This window comes from Amblyomma mixtum, chromosome 1 (genome assembly GCF_055824585.1).
Source record: "Amblyomma mixtum isolate Tamu chromosome 1, ASM5582458v1, whole genome shotgun sequence".
Classification (NCBI taxonomy): Eukaryota; Metazoa; Arthropoda; class Arachnida; order Ixodida; family Ixodidae; genus Amblyomma; species Amblyomma mixtum.
Genome location: NC_143012.1, coordinates 293,522,901 through 293,544,687, shown reverse-complemented (window position 1 = coordinate 293,544,687; position 21,787 = coordinate 293,522,901). Strand labels below are relative to the sequence as shown.

The following is a 21,787-nucleotide window of genomic DNA, read 5'->3' as shown; positions in this document are numbered from 1 at the left end:
CGACTGTTACGATTCGCAAAGCTGCATCTAAGCAGTCACCTCTCTTGTCTGTTCCACGCCTGCTCACTTTGCCCTCCATGGGCGCCTAAGTTCATGGACATATTTAATAAGCCCGCCCCTTAACTGGATGCTTAAGTTGATGGGCGTATATAATGTGAGCGCGTAACCCTTACCACGCGATAAATTTTCATTTGGAAAGCAAAATTATCCCTATTCTTTTTCAAGAAATATGCTTTTCATTTAGGACTGCATTCTCCAAGAGTTTCCCATAATGCGCCCTGTTTAAAGAGCTGCAGTGACCGCCTTTTCAAACAGCTGTCATCGCTTTTCGTAAAAGTGCACAAAGCAGCTTTTAATTAATATTACACCGGAAAGGGGCGGGGAGTAGGAGGTACCAAAACACATGAAATGTTTTTTGGGCCAATAGCGAGGCATATTAACATCTGTATGCACAAGCACGCTCCCCTGGCACCGCTACCCAGATTGAATGTGGCTGAGAATCAGGTTCCCATAATGTAATTACCTTAACTAACACCAATGACACAAGAAACAATCGTTTAAGTAGCATAGCAAGATGAAATGAGTCGCTCACGCAGTACATGTCACACACAGTTTATTACTCACTCCTTGTACGAAACAGAACAAAATGAAAGTACAATACAGATGTGGAAGATGTATACACATACATAACCGAAAGACTTCGTAACGCTTTTTCAACTAGCCCTTCTCTTCTTTAAAAGTGCTCAATAAATCTCCCCTTGTATTTCTTGCAACAAGTAAAGGTGTTGCTGTCCCTAATATGCTATTTTTATTTGTGACACAATGTACTATAGGCGACAAAGGTCTCCAAGGCACGCGTCTGGAGATTTTAGCTTATGGGCTCAATGAGCACTAACGATCTTAAGTCTTTATTAGCGCAAACTGAAAAACTTACGCCCACCTTTCAACTCCAATAGCGCCGTCTAATACCATCCGCCTGATTGCAAACTATGCGCTTTCCAATCGCGTGTCTTGAGGACTTGTGTCCCCTATAATACGTGTGACGCGATATGGCATGTCAGTTCCAGTGATTACGGTCCATGAAAGTAAATGCACCTACACAACCTAGGGTATTATGGCAGGTTAAGCTTTGTATAAACCTTTTATAGTCGTTGATTATGTCAGCACTAATTTTATATCGGCAGTTATGTAGCGTAACAGGGACTCTAAAGTTTCCACAACGGCGTCCCCTACAAGGCTGAGGTCGCGCGTTGGCTCTAAAGATGGGCCTCTCGGAGGCTGTGCAGTATGAGCAGATTTGCACATGCTCGATGACCCTCCAGTACTAACATGGGCTTCGCCTATACCTGAGCGAGAATCCGGATTCTTTTATGTGTGTCTCAGCTACAGAAAGACGAAAGATAGCTGTCAAGAAGAAAACGTTACAGTTATAAGGAAGTCACAGCGCCAGCCCGTTTTTGTCCTGGCAAGAGCCGCTAAATAGTAGCACTTTCGGTTCAAAATTTGTGGCGTTTTATGTCACATATTCCACGTACCTGCTTTCTCTGTGCAGCAACGTTGCCAGCGCTGTTCAGCAAGCGGGCAGTGTCTGCAGCTCAAGCTGAGTTTTTAACAACGTAGTGCGTTTTGTATACATCGGGAAAGGATATAGCCTGAAGTACACTAATTCTCCATTGCATGCACTCGATATCCATTGACCTTGACTCTCGCACACAAAACAAAGAAAAGAATTGCGATAAACGACAGTATCCACACAACCACCTTGTTTTGGTTTGGACCCATCAACACACTCATAAGTAGCTGTCGTAGAAGAGCGTCACTGCATAACATCACCACAGGGGGCCATCATTATATACATATAGCACACACTGAAAGAACAACACAGCGGTACATCCATAGAGCACATACTGCCAGCGTCGGGTTGAGTGAAATGAAGTTAAACGAATGAGAATGAAAAAAAATCAAAAACTGTTTTGCCACTACCTTGACATCGCCCGTGCGTATCGAACACTTTGTCTTCTGTACTAAGTTTTCGAGCTTATTTCTTTCCACTTTTAGGTTTATATTTCAAGCACCATATCAGTAGACAGCTAGGTTAGTCTAGGCAGAGTTTACTGCAAAGCAAGCCAAATTTTGTGTACCTGTGCTTGCCTCAAAATATTGTGATTCGCTGAAAATGTTAGCCTGACATTTGTTTCATAAATAGAAGTATAAATTTTAGCGAGACCATTTGTATCCTTTTTGGGGACATGTAGTAACTCTTGAATGCGCAAGCCTTTAAGTGCAGCCAGGGTAAGGAACAGTACTCTTCAACACAATTACTTGACAATACAGAACGGTGTTTGTTGCTCCATTAACACCGACGGAAAACCATCAATAGGAACCAACGTCGTTGGATTTGTCCTCCGATAGGTGGAGCTACTGGACAAAGTACCATGTAAATAAGTTGACATCACGCTGTTTTGTCGTGGAGTCAGCGCAACACAAGGACCATATGATCGTTTCAAGGGATTTGAGGCCTGCACGGTATCCGAAGTCGCACAAAGGATAGTTTAGTTTAGCCTTATTCTGATGCGAAAGAACACGCTCGCTTTTCTGAGTTCCTTCACGAGTTTGCCAGTCTGTAAGGCACCCTCGAAGGTTAGAACAATTAAAGACAGAGAATGGTGGGTTCTCTTAACAGGAAGGATGTTGAACTGCGAAATTGTCACAGTCCTGGTTGTTAGCGAATTAAGGCGAGACTTCTGACCCTGACAATAACAACAAAATATAAAGATGTGCGACTGGTAGGCACGTAAGGACCTCTCGATGGCTTAATATTCGCCCTAATTAGCGCTGTCACGGCGGTGGTACGGAAAACAATGGCTGTGGAAGAGCGCAGGGAACACCGTGTCTGACACAACTAGTGACTGCATTACTGCAGGCTGATAAACCAGTAAACTCCACGAATAAAAATTAACTGAAGTTAAAGTGAAAATACCTCATTGTCTGTAAAACGAAACTAAAGGAGTTAAAAATCATACTAAGTGTTTTTTTTTTTCACGACATAGCACTGACGATAGACGAGGTGTTCTTACAGTGTAGATGTGCACTTGAAAAATACGAAGGTTGGACGTGCGGAGGCAATACCCTGTTAAGAATAGTGAACTTGGCTGTATATAGTTATGCACAGGTGTGAATATGGATGGGAACACTGTACACGCCTCAACAGCAAGGCATGAGTTTATCTGAAAGCAAAATATGAGGCTCTTAGTTCTCAAACATGGGCAACGCTTCTGCGCCAGTCAGGTTACTTGGCAGTGCAGTGCCTGAGAGAAAGATTTAGATGTCACTGTACCATGTTATTCATGAGGAGATTGGAACGAAGGGTGAGATTACGTTTGTAATTAAGTAGTTACTCTCCCTTCAGTTAGTAGATAACTGGTGCTTAAAGACCTGCGGACCCCACATTTTGCTTCCTAGTTCTCCTCTTATGGATAGTGCCTATGACAGCAGCATGCACAGATCACCACGTGCCATTCGCCTGCGTCAAGTTGAATCACTTGAAATAAACTTTCTTCTCTTATGCTATTTTGGTCTCGGCTTCAACAGCCCCATGGTGAATATGACGTACTTGAGATCCCGTGTGGAAGAAAAACAATGAGACGTTATAGCCCCTTGTTCATTCTTTGTCATTCCGGCTCTTGCAAGCGGTTGGAGACATAGCCGGAGTGAATTACAACAGTCAAACAGCGACAGTATGGCAGTCTTTTCTGCCTTACGTGACCTGAAGTCCTTTCACATCATCGCCACCTTTCGACTGTTGAAACTGAAACCGAAACCAAAGGGACATTAGAGATGAAATTCAAGTGCACATTATTTAGTGGGTGCACGTTTGTTCAACTTGATGACTTACGTTCTTAAAGGGACACTGAGGAGAGCACTATTAATATTTTTTTTATAGTAAAATCCGATAGTTCGGCATGTCATGGCTTTGTTGCCACTTGGCCGGCAGCGAAAGATGCATTTATTTCTAAGAAATTTGGATTCGAAGTTGAAAAAGTTTTTCCCGCCGCTCTGATTCAAACTTGGGATTCGTCTATGACGACAGAGGACTAAGAGACGTGAAACATGACGTGCACATGACGTAACGCAGACTCCGTGATTTCTGGCTGCCAGCAGTGCGGCCTAGCAGCAGCCGAAAAGAAAGCTACCGCCGGCCGCACGTTGAAGGCATCTATCGGCTATTGCGGCCGTCGCTACAGTCGCTTCTATTACGTTTGCACTGGCGCTTTGCCAGCGTTACGATGGATCTCGTTCTCGAAGTCGTCAACGAAGTTCTCGCAAATAGACACCTTTAGCATACCGTGTACCTTGTTACCGCTAGCGGAATACCGGGAGCCCGCCTACCGCCGGAAAACAGGCGCTGATTCGTCCCGATGCTTCAGGAGCGCGCGTAGCAGCCGGGCACGTGGCGCCATCTGGCGACGTCAAGGAGATTTGCGTATGCATTGGCTGCGCCTCAGTGATGCATGGTTTCTCGGTTCCTGGTGTTGCTAGAACATGCTAGAACCATTCGTTCTAGCAACACTGTTTTGTTCTATGATCTCATCACTCTTGTACTTCCGAGTTTGGCCTGTGGCGGCGATACCTGTATTTTGGTTCTTGCTCTTTTCTACGTTACAAGAGCTTTGTTGTCAGTATGAGTGGCGTTTTTGTAATCAGGAGCTGGTATTCTGTCGATACAAGCCAACTTCAATTTCTCCTCAGTGTCCCTTTAATGTCTTGCGCATCACTGCGAACAATAATGAAAAATTTAGTGTATGTGCCTCTTCAGAAAAGGTAGCTGCTAATTATTTCAGCTTTCAAGACAACTTGTGAGAAACTAAAAAACGTTCTTAAAGGCGGCTTCCTTTTAAGTATGCAAAAATCTGAACCGCTTCTGGTATTACAGTGCTGATGATAAGTACAAAGCCAACTCGTCATTAGCGCACATAAATCTAACTATTCGTTACGTGCTATATAGACGATAGCAGCGCTGGCAAGCAGCTTAAAACTTGCGGGATTGTGGTTTCTCTTCTACTTAATTTCCGTGACCTAACCCAAGAATCATCGCGAGTCATAAAACTTTGAAATGATTTTATGAGAAAACCTTTTTGATGTCATGTTGCACAGTTACTTACACTGAGATCAAATTGCTCTAGTATCTGTGGATCAAAAAGGCAGTATCGACACACGTGAGATCTCACAACAGTTCACTGAATCACTTGATGTGGGCGAAGTAGAACCGTGTTCATATTTTCGCAGTGATGAGTTGCATTCGTTTGCGATATCCTCTTTTCTATCTTTATCTCTCTCATTTGTCTCGCACCACTGGCACCTGATCAAGCTAAAACTGCCTAGCAGTATGAGTTCATAACTGGCGTCTCCTCTCTCGCTACGTTGTTTTTCGCGTTACCCAGTGAAAAGTGTGCGAATGAGATTCTTCTGCACCCATATCCTTTCACAACGAGCAAACACGTAACATACAATCAAGCTATATACAAGCACCGGGCGGAGCTCACCATATAAATACCTTCATGACCTCTTCGCTGCCGCACATTTACACAAAACCATGTATCAGCACCAGGAAAGCCCAGCTGAAGAACTGCATGAATCGGTGGCTAGTTAGAATTGTACATGTGCCCAACTGAAACAGCAGGATAAAGTGAATTTTTTATAAGCTTCCTTCATACAGTGACAGTGCTGCCCCTATGAATAGTCGGCCAGCAGCGCATAGCCGCCTGAGTGGCGTGCTTTGCATTCCACAGCAACTTACTAAAGCGCCCTCATCAACGCTTCGGCTGCCGCTGTGGCACATATATGCACAAGCTGAAGGAGTCTTCTTACAGCGTTTCACATCACGTAACAAACTGTTTCCTCTAACAGCAGTTGCACAGAACAAAACGCGAAGACAATGCGTTCCCTTTTGGAACACTGACGAAACAACATGCCAAATCAAGGGTGTACAACATCCACGATGATCTGTACTCGTGCCGGGAAGCGAATCGCAGTCATCTTCGCTCACGTAGGCGCTATTCTCCTTGTATCAGCTTACTGGCAACCAGCACCGTCTGATCAACTCCTCGAACCAAGCGGTGCAGCATGCCTTGGCCGCCCCCAGCTCTGGGGTATAGCCGAAGACAAGCACTGAGCCAAGTAAGCAAAAGTGTCTCATCTAAAGCACCAGCTACAGAGACATCTCAGCTTATGTGCCTTCTTAACCTCGCTTGTACAACCCGCAATGGCGCATTCGACCTCACGGACGCTCAGTGTCCTAGACGTGAAAAGGCCTCCACGTTCCGAGTGGGGGCCGCTGCCATCGCTAGCACTTTCTGGTGTTCCACTGCCCATTCGTGGCCTCGCTAAGAGTAGCTGGAGGGAATCGTCACAACAACAGTTCAGAGCTAAGCTCCTTCGCGCATGCTGTCAAGTCCTTCAGAGAACAGTGTCATCTGCTTCGGAAGACTCTGAAAGCTCGTGGATGGCGGCGATGGACTGGCGGGCCATCGGGTGGTACGTGCCTCCCGCTGACGTGCAGTCCGTCGAAGCGGACGCAATGTCTGTTCCGGTCAAGCTCTGCGTGGCCACTGAAGACCGGGGAGTCCTGCTACCTGTGAAAAGCAGACATACGTAGCGATCACAGTGCATTATGAAACTCATCGGCACCAGCGTAGCCCGAGGCCAACAGAGCACGGAGTTATCATCTGGTTCCACTGATGTGCCACCTGGCTTCTAATTTCAGCGGTGCAGCATGTTTGTGCAGAAACAAACTACTCAAAGATCTAATTACCTTTGGTTCTACGTGAGAAAAAAATATGAAACATTGCTCAGCCCGAAAATGCTAAAAGCGGTCCTTCGCATGGTAATGTGGTTTCGGACGCAAATTTAAATGTTTGAAGGGCATAGATAGCAGGCAGACGGGAGATAGCAGACAGAAATTAAAAGGGCGCCTTTTATCTTATGCACATTCCGCCATGTGATGCTAGAGATAAAGATTCGGATGCTACGCGTAAAGGCGATATTTCTTTAAGCTACTACTTAGAAAAACTTATTCAGGAAAGAGTGGTCGAGGGTACGACCACCAGAAAAAAAAAACAAGAAGGAAGTACTTCTATTATCTTGCCACAGTGCTTTCACCTCGACTGTAATTCTGCTGTGCTAGACAAAAGTATGCGACATCCTGAGTTTGAATAATGTAGCGTTAGCCGTTACCTCGCCTAACTTTATAAGTTTGAGTTTGATCTCAACTTAGCGGGGCTTGGTGTTGAGTGTGTTACGAAAACGAATTATCGGCAACGCTGCTAGTGATACTTCCAAGCTTTCAACTTCGGACAATTAAAGCAGAAGATAACGAGATGCACAAGCCTCAAGTCAACGTCGCCGACCAAGGAAACGAGAGAACAAAAAAAAAATACGCTGCACGAAAATGCTATGTATCGTCGCTAATCATAAGTATGCATTAGACTGAAATTACATGCTAATGTGTGAAATGAAACAAAGAATTTCTGGTTAATTTAAGCCTTCAACTACTTGAGGTAGTGGATGAGAGCACGTCAAGGCTAACAAACACTTTCTTTCTCCTTAGACGTTCTACTTATACCCGTCCACTGGCAAATTGGAATCCGAGACCAGCGCTGACCAAATATGACGCCTGATTCATTTCTGGTACCTCCTTTCTTACAAATCCATTCCTTGTTCGCTCTTCCGTGACGAGGGTGAGCCTGCCATGTCAAGTTTGTCTTTGCTCCCAACATTTCGTTACGGGTGCCCAAAAGGAAGTGGGCTAGTATTTCTTTTTCCATTCAGGGATGGACAGCAAAACTTTTGCAATACATTTTGGAGTTGTAACGATCCGCAAGACATTAGTAAACATAAAAAACCACATGAAATTCGCCTACACTCAGTACCTAACTTATAAATAAATTTATTCTTCCATGCAGTTTCGGTTCCGACTTCGGCAGTCGAAAGGTAGTTGCAACATCATTAGTGAGCTCCAGATAACACGAGGCACAGAAAAATCACAATATAACAGTTCTTTGTTCACTTGCTGTCTTCAATCTTCTGGAGAAGTTCAGTGTAACAGTTTGAATGAATTAAAGTAACACTGCAGCGGTTATTTTGCAGTTTTTGTATTCCTCACGCGATCTCATACTCACTTATGGCGCCGGTACCATCGTCTGGCGACTCAAACTACAAGGAAAAAAAAGTTAAGTTACAAATTATTTACCAAGCGCTGACGAACTCCACGTGGTAGTTCATGTTTACTGATGTCGCAGGCATCATTCCAGTGCCAAAGCGCACGCCGAAAACTTGGGCGTTTCCACTCCTTTAAACATCGACCATGGCAATGGTTCTTGCTTCTGAGTTATCCAACAGTGGAAAACAAGCGAAGGGGGCCAAAGTTTTTTTTGTTTTTTTTTGTTTATTTCTCCTTCGGGCAACATACAGGTATTGCCCACGAGGCAAGACAAAAGGAGGTGCTAAACCTCCTGACTGGGTCTTGTCCTCGCCTGGGTACAGCAGCAGGAGCGGTATTGCATTATACAACAAAAAAAGGCTGTCTTTGCCATCACTTACACAACAGACGCATCATAAACAGTTCTTGTAAATATATACAGATAATAAAATAATAATACACACTGCATAGTTGCTGTTTGCAAGCCGGTCTCTATTTACTGTCAGAAAAATTTCTTAGTACCAAATCAGGCAATGAAGCCAAAAGAGACGAAGAATAAATATACCTACTGGTCAGCATGCACTCGATTCGCTTGTGACACTTGAGGATGCGCTGCGAGAACTTCTCGATGCGCCGCCGCAGCTCTGTTGGCGCTGCCAGTGTGTAGATGACTGGATTGAGAGCGCTGTTGATTGGCAGAATGAACACCACAACCCATGCGTAGACGTCCTCTGCGATAAAAGCAGACACCTCGTTTCACGGAGTCAACCGTCAGAACGCAAGATCTTTCACGCACGCTACTAAGAGCAGTTTAAAGATATTTGGTTGGGAAATAGGCGTACTGAAATGGTTATCAGCGAGATTTGTAGGTAATTGATGCTGTGAACGTTGAGAACACTGATAATGCCGGAAATTGCACTTTAGGCAGTTTACAAATTGACGCAGATAAAGAGAGAGAGAGGGTAGAGATATGAGCGCTTTCGAGCTGACAACTTGTACCAAACATGACGAACTGCACTACTTGCTTTCGGTGACTCCCACGGTTCTACCGCCCTAAGAGACTAAGTACAACACTACACCACTCATTCAACTTGTGCGGCGGCGGGCCCCACGATAACCGTGCCAAGTATGATAGTTGTTGCCCTTACAAAGAGAATTAGCCTTGTCAAAACACTGTTGTAGAAATGATGCTAATATGTCTCAGCTTTATTTACGACCACTTGTCACTGTTCTCCTCTCTTTCCTAATGTCCCCTGGATATCTTGTAGGGTACTCATTCGGCCTCAGTTCTGCAAACATTGACCTATATTGAGGTTCATTGTTGTTGGTAGGGCAGAGCTGTAAACTTCTATGCTGTTCACTTATCAAAGTTCTTAAACTAGGGTTACGTGAATGAACATTCCGGAAATACTTGTCGAATCGTATGGAAACCAAAAACACAGTATGGTAGAGGTTACAAATACAAAAACAAAGAACAAATTATGAATGCTGTAGGACCTGGAAAAACGAAATTAATAGCAAGTGGTTATTACCTACGATAAGGCTCAACCGCTTGCTTTACAGCGTCAATACTGATGGCACATCATCGTTAGTGCTGATACTCCGAGCGCTACTTAGTCGGTTGTGCACATACCTGAGATGCGCACTTCGCAAAGCGCCAGTATCTTAATGATGACGATGGGTATCCAGCAGAGGCAGTCTGTGAGCACAATGAAGAAAAATCGCAGTGCCAGCACGGCGTCCTCCTGTTTTTTCATAGTGACTGGACGCGCCCGTTGCCTGTCTGCTTTGATGATGGCGAACATCGACAGGTATAGGCCCATGGTCAGCACCATCTGCGCGCAACGGTGAAGGCAAGAGGAAAGGAATGAAAAAAAAAACAGAATGAGTGCAAACCGCACTGCAGGTGCTCATTCGTCGAAAGTACAAAAAACACCCAGAGCGAATGCAGTGGGCAAACAATTAGGCCAAACATGAGTGTTATGCGTGCATTAAGTGCTCCCATTTTCTTCGTACTTTTTAACCAAAACTAAAAATAAACCTCACAGTACTTAAGTCGATTGCGTCCTGGTATGCCACTGGCCTCCTTAACTGTTGTTTTATGCATTTACTTTCCTTCATCATTAATCACGATGCGGGCCACGAACCTCACTGCCCCTCAATTTGATTCTTAAGCAGCAAGCCATAATAGCGAAGTCTAACTTGTTTTCTTCTCTGCACTACCCTAATCCGTCAAAACTCGAAAACTGGTCGTTGTAAAGGCGAAAGAAGAGAAAACTTATTTTGCGTTGACAACCACGTTGCGAAGATGTAAGGTCTAAGTTTATTCTTCTAATGAAGGACCCTCGTCTATCTTTGTAATGGATGGAAGAAAAAGTTGAATCTTTCAGTATCAAAAAGCCGTTTGCCTCACTTAGGGTCAGAATTTGCATGCAGAACGCAGAAGAAGCAAACATCAGAGACCAATACGGCGGTTCTTTTCGCAAGCAGCAATGCGTGTCACGCATCCGCCGACGACATCAGGCAGAAACCGTAAAGAAAAATGTCATTTCCTGAACCATCCCTCTGAAAAGAGCTATGTGTAATTTACTCAGAGTTGGAAGGACAAGAAGTTTCGAACAGCGTTTCTTTATCAAAACGACCTAACCGGAATATTTAGATTAGAGCAAAACGCGTCACTGACGCTGACGATGACCCGGAGTGCCTATACCCAACAAAACTCTGGCCGCAGTTATAGCGCTTCAGGCGCTTCGTGGCAACTATTGGTCGTTCTGCGGTAATGGGCTAAGCCACCAGAACGACTGCCGACGTTGCCGACATTTCTTTTCGCATTCGTTGCCTACTGCACGCGGTGTCCTTCTATAGGCGTAATGCATATTTTTCTGCCCGACTAGCCTTCGCTACTTTATTGAATTTTTTTCTTCTCAGTGCGCTCATAAAATCGACGCTATCTCCAGTTTACTTTATTTTATGCGAACGTTAAACATTCTACACTCGCGATGCTTGTAAGTGCGCTCCTCTTAGAAAACTGCGCATGGACCTGGAAGACGACACGGGACAAGCTCAAGACGCCTTCATTACTCCAGCTCAGATTTTCCGCAGAAATGAATTGTGGTTCCTTCTTGGGAATAAGCAGAGCTACATGTTGCGCTCCTGCTTGGATGTCGCGTATAGCCAAGATCGATGACATATATTTTTTTTCGTTCAAAATGTTTTAGGTGCACATGTATTGAGAAGCTTTGCTGTCGTTAACACCATCGAGCATCAATAAACAAGTGCTTGCAACGTCATTCATAAGCGGGACGCAAAGCAAATATACCCTTGCGTCATTCGTAAAGCCGGTTATCACATATTCTTCCACCCAACTGAAAATGTACTGCGCCCCGAATTCATCGTCGACCGAGAGTTGTCATTCTGCTAGTGCTGTGAATTCTGCATTACTAAAAACGAGAGAAATACTCGCACTTCCAAAGAAAAATTGTTATTACGATGACAATAAGAGGACCGCACACGAGCACCACTAACGTCGATGCATGCCGCGATCTTCAGCCTTTTCTATTTTTATTTGCTATTTCCAGTGCCTTCTTGTGGGCTTTAACTCGTTATCGAGGGGAGGTTGGCGACTTCTGGTAAATACGGCCAATACACGCTTATACGCTCACATACTTGTGACATACAGGGCGGGGGAAGTGCCGTCGCCCATCTTTGAACTGTTCATTCCCAGTGATAGGGGCGTGAAGCAGTAAGCCCTCACACCGAGCTATAATGGACAGGCGTCGCATTGTTATCGACATCATCTTGCTGCTTTGTTATTGCTCACATCTTTTTTTTTTTATTGGGATGTCATACCATGTAATTTTTTCCTTGCCGCGAGAAGCCTAAGGACGTTCCCTTAGCTCGTGTGCCTCAACCCCCTTCTCAGGAGTATATAACTGCTACACACCACTTTACTTCATCCTGTGTCTTCTCAAGGCTGAAATCGGCCACTTTTCGTACCAATAACGCATGCTCTGTACCAAGTACTCACAGCAGGGCCAGAATGTTAAATCAAACTGTAGCCCCCAGAAAGATTAATATTGCAGCTCTTCCGTACACTACGCAAGCTGATTCTTCAAAATTACTGATTTCCCATCGGCAAGGCCTCAAGAACGACACGACACCTCATCGATTGTCGATAAGAACAGAGGAGAGGTTTTATTCGGTGGCGACCAAACCGTAGCCATCTCATTGCTGAACAGAGTAAGTGAAAACCAACTCAGTGTTCATGCCCCAAAATGTTTTGGACCTGTATAAGAGTAATTTATTTCACCTTAATTTCATTCTAAACAAATGAGAGAAGAAACCTTCATGCAGCACGATAGTCAAAGTGCAGCTATATTAGCGATTTTTCAAACTTTTCGGTGTGCACTGCACCGGATAAAACTCGAAGAACATGTATGTGCAGAAAGCCTCGTAACTTCACTCAAGCCTTTAGCAGGGGACACAGATCACCTCACATATTTCTCGCTCATCCCGTAGATTTCTCCAGACATTGTACCACTCACTGTAGATGTCTCCTGCATTATAGCCACCGTGACATTTGACATTCTAGCAACATTTACCCGCCCGAAGCGAGCATTATGTCTGCATCTTAAAACCTATACTCGTCCGAACATCTCTGTTCGTGCTTTACAGGGACCGCGACCCATTTTGTTGTCTGGAAATCTTGCCTTGGTCAGTTCCCTTTTTACTGAATTAAACTTACTTCCTATCCCGGACATGTACGATGCTAACTTGTTCAGGCGCTATGAAGCTGGCATAAAAAAGAATAATACCGCATTAGTTAAGATTGCAAACCTAAAGCTAAAAACTAGTATTCGTACTACACGACAAGCTGAAACCTGGGAAATTCCATACTCACGAACAAATTATGGACTTCAAATGTTGCGTCATCTCCTTCCCTCATACTTAAACAAATGTAGGTAGAAGTTTCTTTTTTTTTTCGGTTTTCTTTTTGTTACGAATTTTATATTTCTTTAGTCATTGTTTAGTTTTTATTGCAGTCATTCTCTTGTTGACATTTCATGCAATATTTCTATGCTATTAAGAACTGCCTTCATAGTAGATTTGTTTCATACATGCCTGTATTTATATTTATTTATATTCCTAACAACTGTACCAAGTCGCTTACCTTCTGTGAACTTCCATTTGTGTTCCTTTTCTTTCTTTCTTTTACTTTTTTCTTTTTTTTTCTGAGAGCTGTGTACAATTAACTTAGAACAATTTTCTCTTGCTGTATGCCATGCTGCCATGTAGAAAAGGGCCGTGGGCCTAGTCAAGCCCATAAAGAGGCTTTTTGTCCACGACCCTCAGCATTTTTGCGGTGCTGAAATAAAGATTTGATTTGATTTGATTTGATTTGATTTGATTTGATTTGATTTGATTTGAAGCTGGCACGGCCAGGTTGGATGCAGACTTCGCGAGGAGCCCGAGGAAGGTTGAGGGCAACGTTTTCGGCCTAGCAATTGCAAGGAAAATCTCGCATCACTCTCAACAGTGATGAGTAAGTCATAAACAGATGTACCCAGTATCCTCAGGCGATGCTACATTGGCGGTTGCTAGCCCGTGCGCAGTGGAGCAGTAGTATACGAGCGAACGTTAGCGTGCTAAATGACAAATATTCGGCAAAGCTACTCTGTGCACTACGCCGGCACACTCCACGCTGCCAATAAGTAATAGTAGCTGCAAGCACCTGTATCTAAAGCCAAGCTGCGCGTTTCGAGGCATGGTTGCAGGCGAGCGCCCTCGGGCTCCCCGAGTGCATACTCACGGCGAAGAAGTTGACGCCGAGGAAGACGAAGGCGGAGTACTCCCATCCGAGCATGAAAGGGTCATCAATGTGGAGGGGAAAGCAGAGGCCGTTGCTGGAGTAGAAGGCGCGCTCCTGCGGCCACTTGAAGACGGGGAAGGCGGCCAGCAGTAGGCCCGCCAGCCACACGGCCGCCAGGCAGCAGCGCGCCGCCGTCACCGTCACGGCGCGCACGTTCGTCTGCGCCGCCACGGCGCGGAAGTTGTTATTGTTAGAGACAGTGCAATGCAAATATATGCAGCCACTTATTGCGCAGACCACCTAGAACGTTAATAGAGTCAGCTACACCCCATCCAGCATTGCTTGACTGATTTGCTGAAGGCAAATTTTTATTCAAATTGCTTCACGGTCGTATTTTGTGGCAAATACATTTTTTTTCCTCAATTTGCTCTTGTACCGCTTTGACAGTGGGAAAACAACGCATCTCAAGCTAGAGTGAGCCATATAAATTGCCTGCTGCATGTCACCTCCGACATCTTAGCCATTGGCTACCGTGGGCTGGGGAGCGAAAAGAAAACGGAGAGAGGCGAGAACTGTTATGCGCTTAGCGACGGCAGGAACCGTCGTTTAAACGTAATATCTGGGATAAGCCTTATTAATATAGCGCGCCCCTGCTTTCTTTGCGGCAGACGAAAAAGGCGGCATTACCTTGATGCACCGGTAGCGCTCGACCGTGATGAGGGAGAGGATGAGCACGGACACCTCGCAGGAGACCATGGCCAGGAGGCCGCACAGGGTGCAGTGCCAGGAGGACATCCACTGGTGGGCGTGCTTGTTGTACTCGTCGCGGAACGCTACGTCCAGGGAGCCCACGGTCACCAGGTAGACGCCCATCAGGAAATCGGCCACCGACAGGTTCCGGATGAAGAGCGAGAGGACGCGGTCCTCCTTCTTGGACAGCATGCGCCAGGCGAGCACCACGCTGTTGCCGGCGCACGTGGTGAGCGCCACCACCCAGACGGAGAGCCGCAGCACGGGCCACACCAGCAGGTGCTCCGTGGACGAGAGGCCGTCCGTCTTGGGCGCGCAGATGCGCACGTACGGCGCGTAGCTGCAGTACTGGAACTTCTTGAAGTAGCTGCAGTGCGACATCACCACGCTCGCAACTTCTATGTATATATACTCAACGAAAATCATTAGAGCAGTGCAGTTATGAGCAGATAGATGGATGTGTCTTACTGGCTTGGAACGGTAACGTAGCAGCACTACAGACAGAGAAATAAACGCCCATACACCGAGCATACTCTACTACGGTTGCTTATATTTCTGCTGATGTCTCTGTAAAGCAGTCACAGGGGAGATCCATTGACCGCAGCGTGTGACGGCAAAGGTGCTTTTACAACGAACAAACGTCAAGATTTCCGGAATTTTTTTGACTTCATCAAAAAGTCGGTGCAAGGCTTCTAGCGTTCTCCCGGTTAGGTGCTCTCACCTTTAATGTCAGTTAACTGTCCTTTAGTTGCTCTGATCATTCAATTTAAGCAGTCTTCATTATATTTGCATGCATGTTAAGTTTGTTGCACACAAGATGGCTTCAATATTTTTCTGCTCTCACCAGGTTATTTAACTGAACACGCAATAGTTAGGCTCGATTCTAGCAAGCGGTCCATAAGCCTAAACAATCGTATTTCTGTGATTGACAACGCCTTCTTTGTAGCCTTGGAGTTTCGGTCACGTGCACACTAATTACAATAATTCATGTGTTCGGACTCTCCTACAAGCTGGAAAATTGATGGCGGTTAGCATTTGGGATCGTCACCGCTTCCTCTTAAAGTAGTTGATGAAGTAATCGTCGTACCAACCTCTGGCCGCTTTGGTTAATGCCTATATCAGAGTGACTTCCCTGGTTAGTTTACAATATCGGCATGCAGCGCGGACAAAGACAAATTGAATCGCTAAAGGGTTTAATGAGATGGTTTTCAAGTGATCGCGCTGGCGGCGGCGGACTGTACGCTGACCGTGCTAACGCCTGCAGCAGCATCTAGGAGTTAACTGAGAGAGGAGCAAATTGCGTCCTACGGACCGAGAGTTTCAAGAGTACACAAAGGATGGCAGCACACTTGTGGTAGTCGCCCAAGCGCATATCTAACCAGAGGCGATACAATGGAATATGTGCGACGCGTGTTTTAAGCGACTCCGTGGCATTCTTTAGCATGTCAAATTTGCAGCATTACCACAAATATCGATGCATTTCCCACTGCATCCTAACATGATGGTTTATTTGGGCCATTCAATTCCGAAGTTTTCAGATAGCACTATAACTGTTCTCTGAAGCTGCATGGCTACGCTCATAAAATTGTTGAAGCTAATGCTTTCTTCTTCTGAAAGCTTACAGAAGTGACCGCGGTAAAAACTGGCGTGAACGTGTTTAATCGCTCTAATTACGCGACAAGCGTTGTCTCAATGATAAGACAGGACGTTCTGTTCTGTGGTTTGAAGGTGTAAACCCCGAGAAGCCGGCATTGCAACAGGTGCAGCATTAAACACTCTACTCACATGAACTCCAGTTTTGGCAAGTGACGGAAATGTCGGATATCGATGTTGTTTATCTCGACGCCGGATAGATTCCTGCGAAAATCATATGGGAAGTTTGACACGGCATGTGAACCCAGCCACCGTTTCATGCCATACTCACAGTGAGTTGAGGCTTCGAAGATTGTGAAACAATGTGACTGGCAGAGACTTGATCGAGTTGGCAGACAGGTCTCTAGAAGCAGTTTTAAGCAAGTGTTAGGAACTTTTCAACAATGTCACATCAAGGAACTGCAATACAGGGCTACCATAGTTGCAACATGACTTACATCTTCCTAAGGTCGCGGAGGCCACTGAACAAGCCTGGGCGCACGAACGTCAAGAAATTCACTGCCAGGTCTCTGTTTAGGCAGAAAATTACAAAGCCTCTTTCAACATTGCATCCCATACTTCGTGGTGCATGCGGCTGTTTCTATCCTTAGCCCAACAGCTAACCCTTATAAAGTATATTTCTTCTACATCGGTCCCGTCTTTCCTCCTTTCTTCTTCTACTGACGGTCAGGGCGTTAACCTGCTCCTGACAAACATATAACACTTCCTTGTACGCATGCGCACGCGCCACCGGTTTTGGAAGGGTATATGTCTACCGCTTACACCTTTTTAAACAAATGTGAGTAAGCGCTCGTGTTGCCTTCTGTCTAATTTCTTGTGTGCTGTATGTCTTGGCGCTAAAATCATATAATAATGTTTCTTTCCACCTTATTGATGTTTCTGCCGGAAAGGCAAAACCATGACTTTCAGCTCCTCACGTTTTTTTTTAGAGCTATGACATGAACAATACACCAATTTAAATTATAAATTATATAATCACAAACTATAATTATAAGAATAATAATATAATTTATAAACTAAATTTATATTTTAATCACTACGATTCATTTTAGTGTGAGATGTGGTCATGCAAGGTCCGCTTAAAAGAAACACCGGTAAACATAATTGGCCGCTGATCACTGATTGTTCACGAATTGGCTCCCCTCCTCGATACTTCGCACTAGCTGAAAAGTAAATTCTGCCTTCTTTCGTTTAACTTCGCAGAAAATGAGCGCATACGACTTTTTTGTCGCAAACTTTTTCTGCTACTTCCCTTTTACACCACGACGCCCAGGCAGAGTTCTGACGGAGCCGAGATCGAGACGCTTAAGGACACGATACAATTGAGGATGCACTACTACCTGAAGTAAGCAATATTAAAGGAAGACCGCGTTTAATCTTCTGCGTCTGTGAGTGCATCTGGCAAAAGCAACCACACGTTCTACACAAAATTCTACACCACCGCCGCTCCATAAATGTTTTTCAGGGAGTGAAAACAAGATACTCACATTTCCACCATCTTAGCGTTAAATCTGAACGCTTCTTCGTGCACGTCAATCAAGTGGTTTTCACGCAGAATGCTGAAATTACAGTTAAATTCGATTAGGCTGCAATGTTTCCACCTTGCTCACAGTAAAAACATTTACGAAAAGCTTAAAAAACCGTATATAAAAAGATCTTAACTACCATTTATAGAGGTTTTGCCGCACATTTTTTTTTTTTTAACTAGCACTCGGCTATGTGCATCGGCGCAAAAGTCATGCCCTAAGGCAATATTTATTTCCTTCTCATGAGAGCAAAACTCGACCTGGTCATCTGGTCATAAAACACAGCCAGAAATCAATGGTTACAGAGTTAGACAATTTTTCCGCGTCATAGTAAGCAGATATCCTCGGCACACTCGTAACTAGTTAAAAGTGCAGTGACGCTTAGTCTAATCGCTTATTTGCATGTAATGCTTTGGGCTGAATTTAAGGTTACTGCTCCCGAGAAAGGCACTCATGCCCAATTGTTGGCATAATAGTTGCGCGAAAAGAGAACTAACAAACCACACATTTTAAAAACCGGCGCATAACACTGATAAGCGCCTTTTCTCAAATTGCGCTGCATTAAGCATGGTTGCTAAGCGTATTATACAAGCCACGAAGACAAAAGAATGGAGATCTGGTAAAATGTTCAACAATTCACTTTTTCTTCAGCGAAAGCGGCTTGCTTGCTGAGCTAAACTTCCTATTTGCCGCAGGAAGGTGACGTCAAAAAAAAAAAAAAAGGCCATCCTTTCTATGTTATCTTCTCAACGCGGCTCCACTGAAATAATATAAAAAGAAAATTTAACAAAAACCGATCTTATTTGGCATGTATGAAAAACAAAATTCATGTTTTCAGCCGTTGTGCATTTTTTTACGTGTAACGTGAGTGTTGCTTACAACAGGCAGACAGGAAAGTAATGCAAAGTTAGGATTAAAAAAAAAAGAGAGAGGGACGTGAGGTGAAGGGGGAGGGAAGTGACAGGGGAGCCACAGCAGAGCCTGAAAAGTTCAATCCGCGAGCATGCGCTTTATTCCCGGAAGTATTGACAGTGTCACCTGCCGCGCAGACAGACACCGACGGAAACGAGAAAAGGAAAAAAATAAACGCGCGAGCGAGATCTTTCCTTTCTAGGCCACTTTTCCTGCTCTTGTGCCTGAAACCGCGTGGCTTGTTCCCAAAAAGTACATTGACCTCGCAGGTCTCGAGGTGGGCTTTATCTCTAGAAAAGGTTAACACCTCGCTTCTCAGAAGCAGCAGCACCGCACGAATGAAAACTTCGTGCCAAGTTACAAAACGAATTCCCTCGCTCGCAGCACATTGAGAGATTAGCTGTCCTTTCAATTCCGCGTTACGAGCCGCTTAATCTGACGCAAACTATACAAAGGGCTTTTACCCGAGGTAAAATTTCAATCGTTTCAGAGCTAACTTCCGCAAAAGTTACCGCAAGAAAACTAATTTTGTGAAAGGAGAAATATAGCAGCATTTTCTCATCGAGCTCTTTCTATGTTTTTACGAGCCGACTGTTTTGACTGTACGCATTCTTCAATGCATAGGACGGCCTTTCCAGGCACCAGCCGAAAGCTGCCCGTTGTCGTGTATCGGCTCCCGTCTAAGATGACGTTACCTTTAGCTCAGTTAAGGCACGGACATTCAATAGAGACTTTGAGCTCTATTATAAAAAAATAGCGTGCGCGCGTTTACATTATTTCTAGGCATGATACATGCACTACCGTTTGCACTAATAACGCAGGCAACCCTACTGAAACGTTCCACACGAGTCGCTCGTATGGAATTACAGGAATAGGGAAGAATATATGAAAGAAGATATGGAAGAGGATATGGAAGAATATATGGACATGCATACGTTTTCTGCCCGAATTCTGTAAACTTTACATAAAATGTTTGTACTACTTCCATAAAATGTGCATGACGTCATATGGAGTCTGCAAGCTTCCATAAGCGCTTTCCATACAGTTTATACTGACTCCATATAATCCATACGGAAATATATGAATTTCTGGGTTTCGCCTTGCGGAAACTTTCAGTAAGAAAGTATGAAACACTGAGGTTATGTCAATCGTTTCAACAGCATGAATGCGGAGGCACCCTGCAGGCACCTAAGAGGTGGCACTTTAAGCAATGCGGTACTCACAGAGCTTCGAGGTTTCGAAGGTTTTCAAATGTGTCGGCGTGTATTACTTCAATGTGGTTCTTCTTCAGGTCCCTGAAAAGAAGAATGAGAGGCAGAGCAGCCGACGATGATGGCAAATGGATGATTACTTTGGTATTGGTGGGTTATGAAGTACAGGCTCTCGATATAATAATTTATGTTTACGTACAGCCACGTCAGGTACGTGAGCTCTGGAAACGGCTTGGCTATACTTTTAAGCCCATTCCCTTCCAAGTTCCTAGAGAAAAAAGGGAGGTGTGCATATAAACGCCAGCGAAGAAATTATAAACTTTGTTACCCCAAAAATAATAAAGCAAGAATAGAACCATAACTCACAGTATCTCCAGCAAGCGTGTGTCTTGAAGCACACAAAAATCAAACACCGTCAAGTGGTTGTACTTGAGCGTCCTAAGTTGCGGGTTTAAAGACAGAAGAGAAAGAAAATCAGCGTTTATCAACGCATATTTGTATTGCGAATCACTTTTTCCACTTACAGCCAGCGCAGGTTGAGGAGACCGCTGAACGAATTAGCTTCAATGTGAGAAATGTTGTTGTTTTCAATTGTCCTAAAAGAAAAAAAAACGCGTTCAAAGTTCAAATAAATATGAGCGCAAGTTGGATTTCCCACATTTACGTTCGGAGTCAATGCGAGAAAGCGCTAACTCAAAGTCCAAATAAAAGTGTGAAATCTCGTCTGCATCACCGTAAGTGCGTCGATCAGGGATAAAATTTCTGGCAAACGTTGCCAAAACAGCAGATCCACGCTTCCACAGCTAAAGCTGAAGCTAGTTCTTCTGAGTGTAACAAGAAACTCCGACGCTGTAGGCAGAACAATAAATAACGTAAACATGTAGTGCTGCACCTTAATAGCGGGTGTTTGAAAAGGAATGCATGCGAAGATCGCAGCCTTCACAATCATGCGACGCGAATTCAAAGACAATACTATTTACGAGGCTGTTCTCATTGTCATTATTCTGCCATGGCCGCTGAGCTTATTTAAGATGTACTGAAAGAAGGGAACTCAAGGAAACCTTTCATTACAAATGCAACAACATCACTTCGTCCTGACCTTTTCTGAATGGTCATTAACCCATTTATATCGATTGCATATTTGACCTTATGTAAATTTATATATTGAGCATCAACTCTTTAAGGAATATTAAAAAATCTCTGCCTCTCCCGTAAACGAGAGTAGAGTAAGCATGAAATGTTTACGGGCCTAATGTCATCTCGGTGGACACCCAAACCGCACCGTACAGGAAGGGAGGAACGCCACCACCCGTTCAGCGCGATGCCTTGCCATTTGAACGCAAGGTTTTTTGAGGAAAGGAAATGGCGCAGTAATTGTCTGCCATCTCGGTGGACACCCGAACCGCACCGTAAAGGAAGGGAGGAACGCCACCACCCGTTCGGCGCGATGCCTTGCCCTTTGAACGCAGCGCTTCTCCACCGGGCCCCTGTGCGCCTGCGCGGCACTTATGTGCTTTCTGCACGCGTTATTAGAAATCAGAAATTATAATTCCGTGCATTATCAAACCCACAGCTCCACTGATATCTTGATAAACATTGAGAAGGCACTGGCAGCAGTTATTTTTTGTCTCGTTTGGAGACCAACCGGCGCTTGCATGCCGGTCGCGTAGGAGGGCTTAGAGAGTCTCGTTAAATCTCGTTAAGTCTCGTACGGTGCCCGGATGTTCTC

General features: G+C 44.6%; 1 protein-coding gene across 3 annotated transcripts in view; it reads right to left on the bottom strand.

The window, feature by feature from the left end:
- Positions 1-595: 595 nt before the first annotated feature.
- Lgr3 (Leucine-rich repeat-containing G protein-coupled receptor 3) overlaps positions 596-21,787 on the bottom strand; it is a 142,116-nt gene continuing 120,924 nt past the window's right edge. For 2 of the 3 annotated variants that reach the window (XM_089566446.1, XM_089566447.1), the window contains 13 exons: positions 20,583-20,654; positions 20,425-20,496; positions 20,258-20,326; positions 20,071-20,142; positions 17,897-17,968; positions 16,847-16,918; positions 16,681-16,752; positions 16,542-16,613; positions 14,694-15,123; positions 14,007-14,225; positions 9,831-10,032; positions 8,767-8,928; positions 596-6,632 (listed from right to left, as the gene is read on the bottom strand). In XM_089566446.1, the coding sequence (XP_089422572.1) occupies positions 6,457-6,632; positions 8,767-8,928; positions 9,831-10,032; positions 14,007-14,225; positions 14,694-15,123; positions 16,542-16,613; positions 16,681-16,752; positions 16,847-16,918; positions 17,897-17,968; positions 20,071-20,142; positions 20,258-20,326; positions 20,425-20,496; positions 20,583-20,654 (1,762 nt within the window). In that variant the 3' untranslated portion in view covers positions 596-6,456. Of the gene's footprint in view, positions 6,633-8,762; positions 8,929-9,830; positions 10,033-14,006; positions 14,226-14,693; positions 15,124-16,541; positions 16,614-16,680; positions 16,753-16,846; positions 16,919-17,896; positions 17,969-20,070; positions 20,143-20,257; positions 20,327-20,424; positions 20,497-20,582; positions 20,655-21,787 lie in introns of all 3 variants that reach the window. The other variant, XM_089566448.1, reaches the window with a different exon arrangement.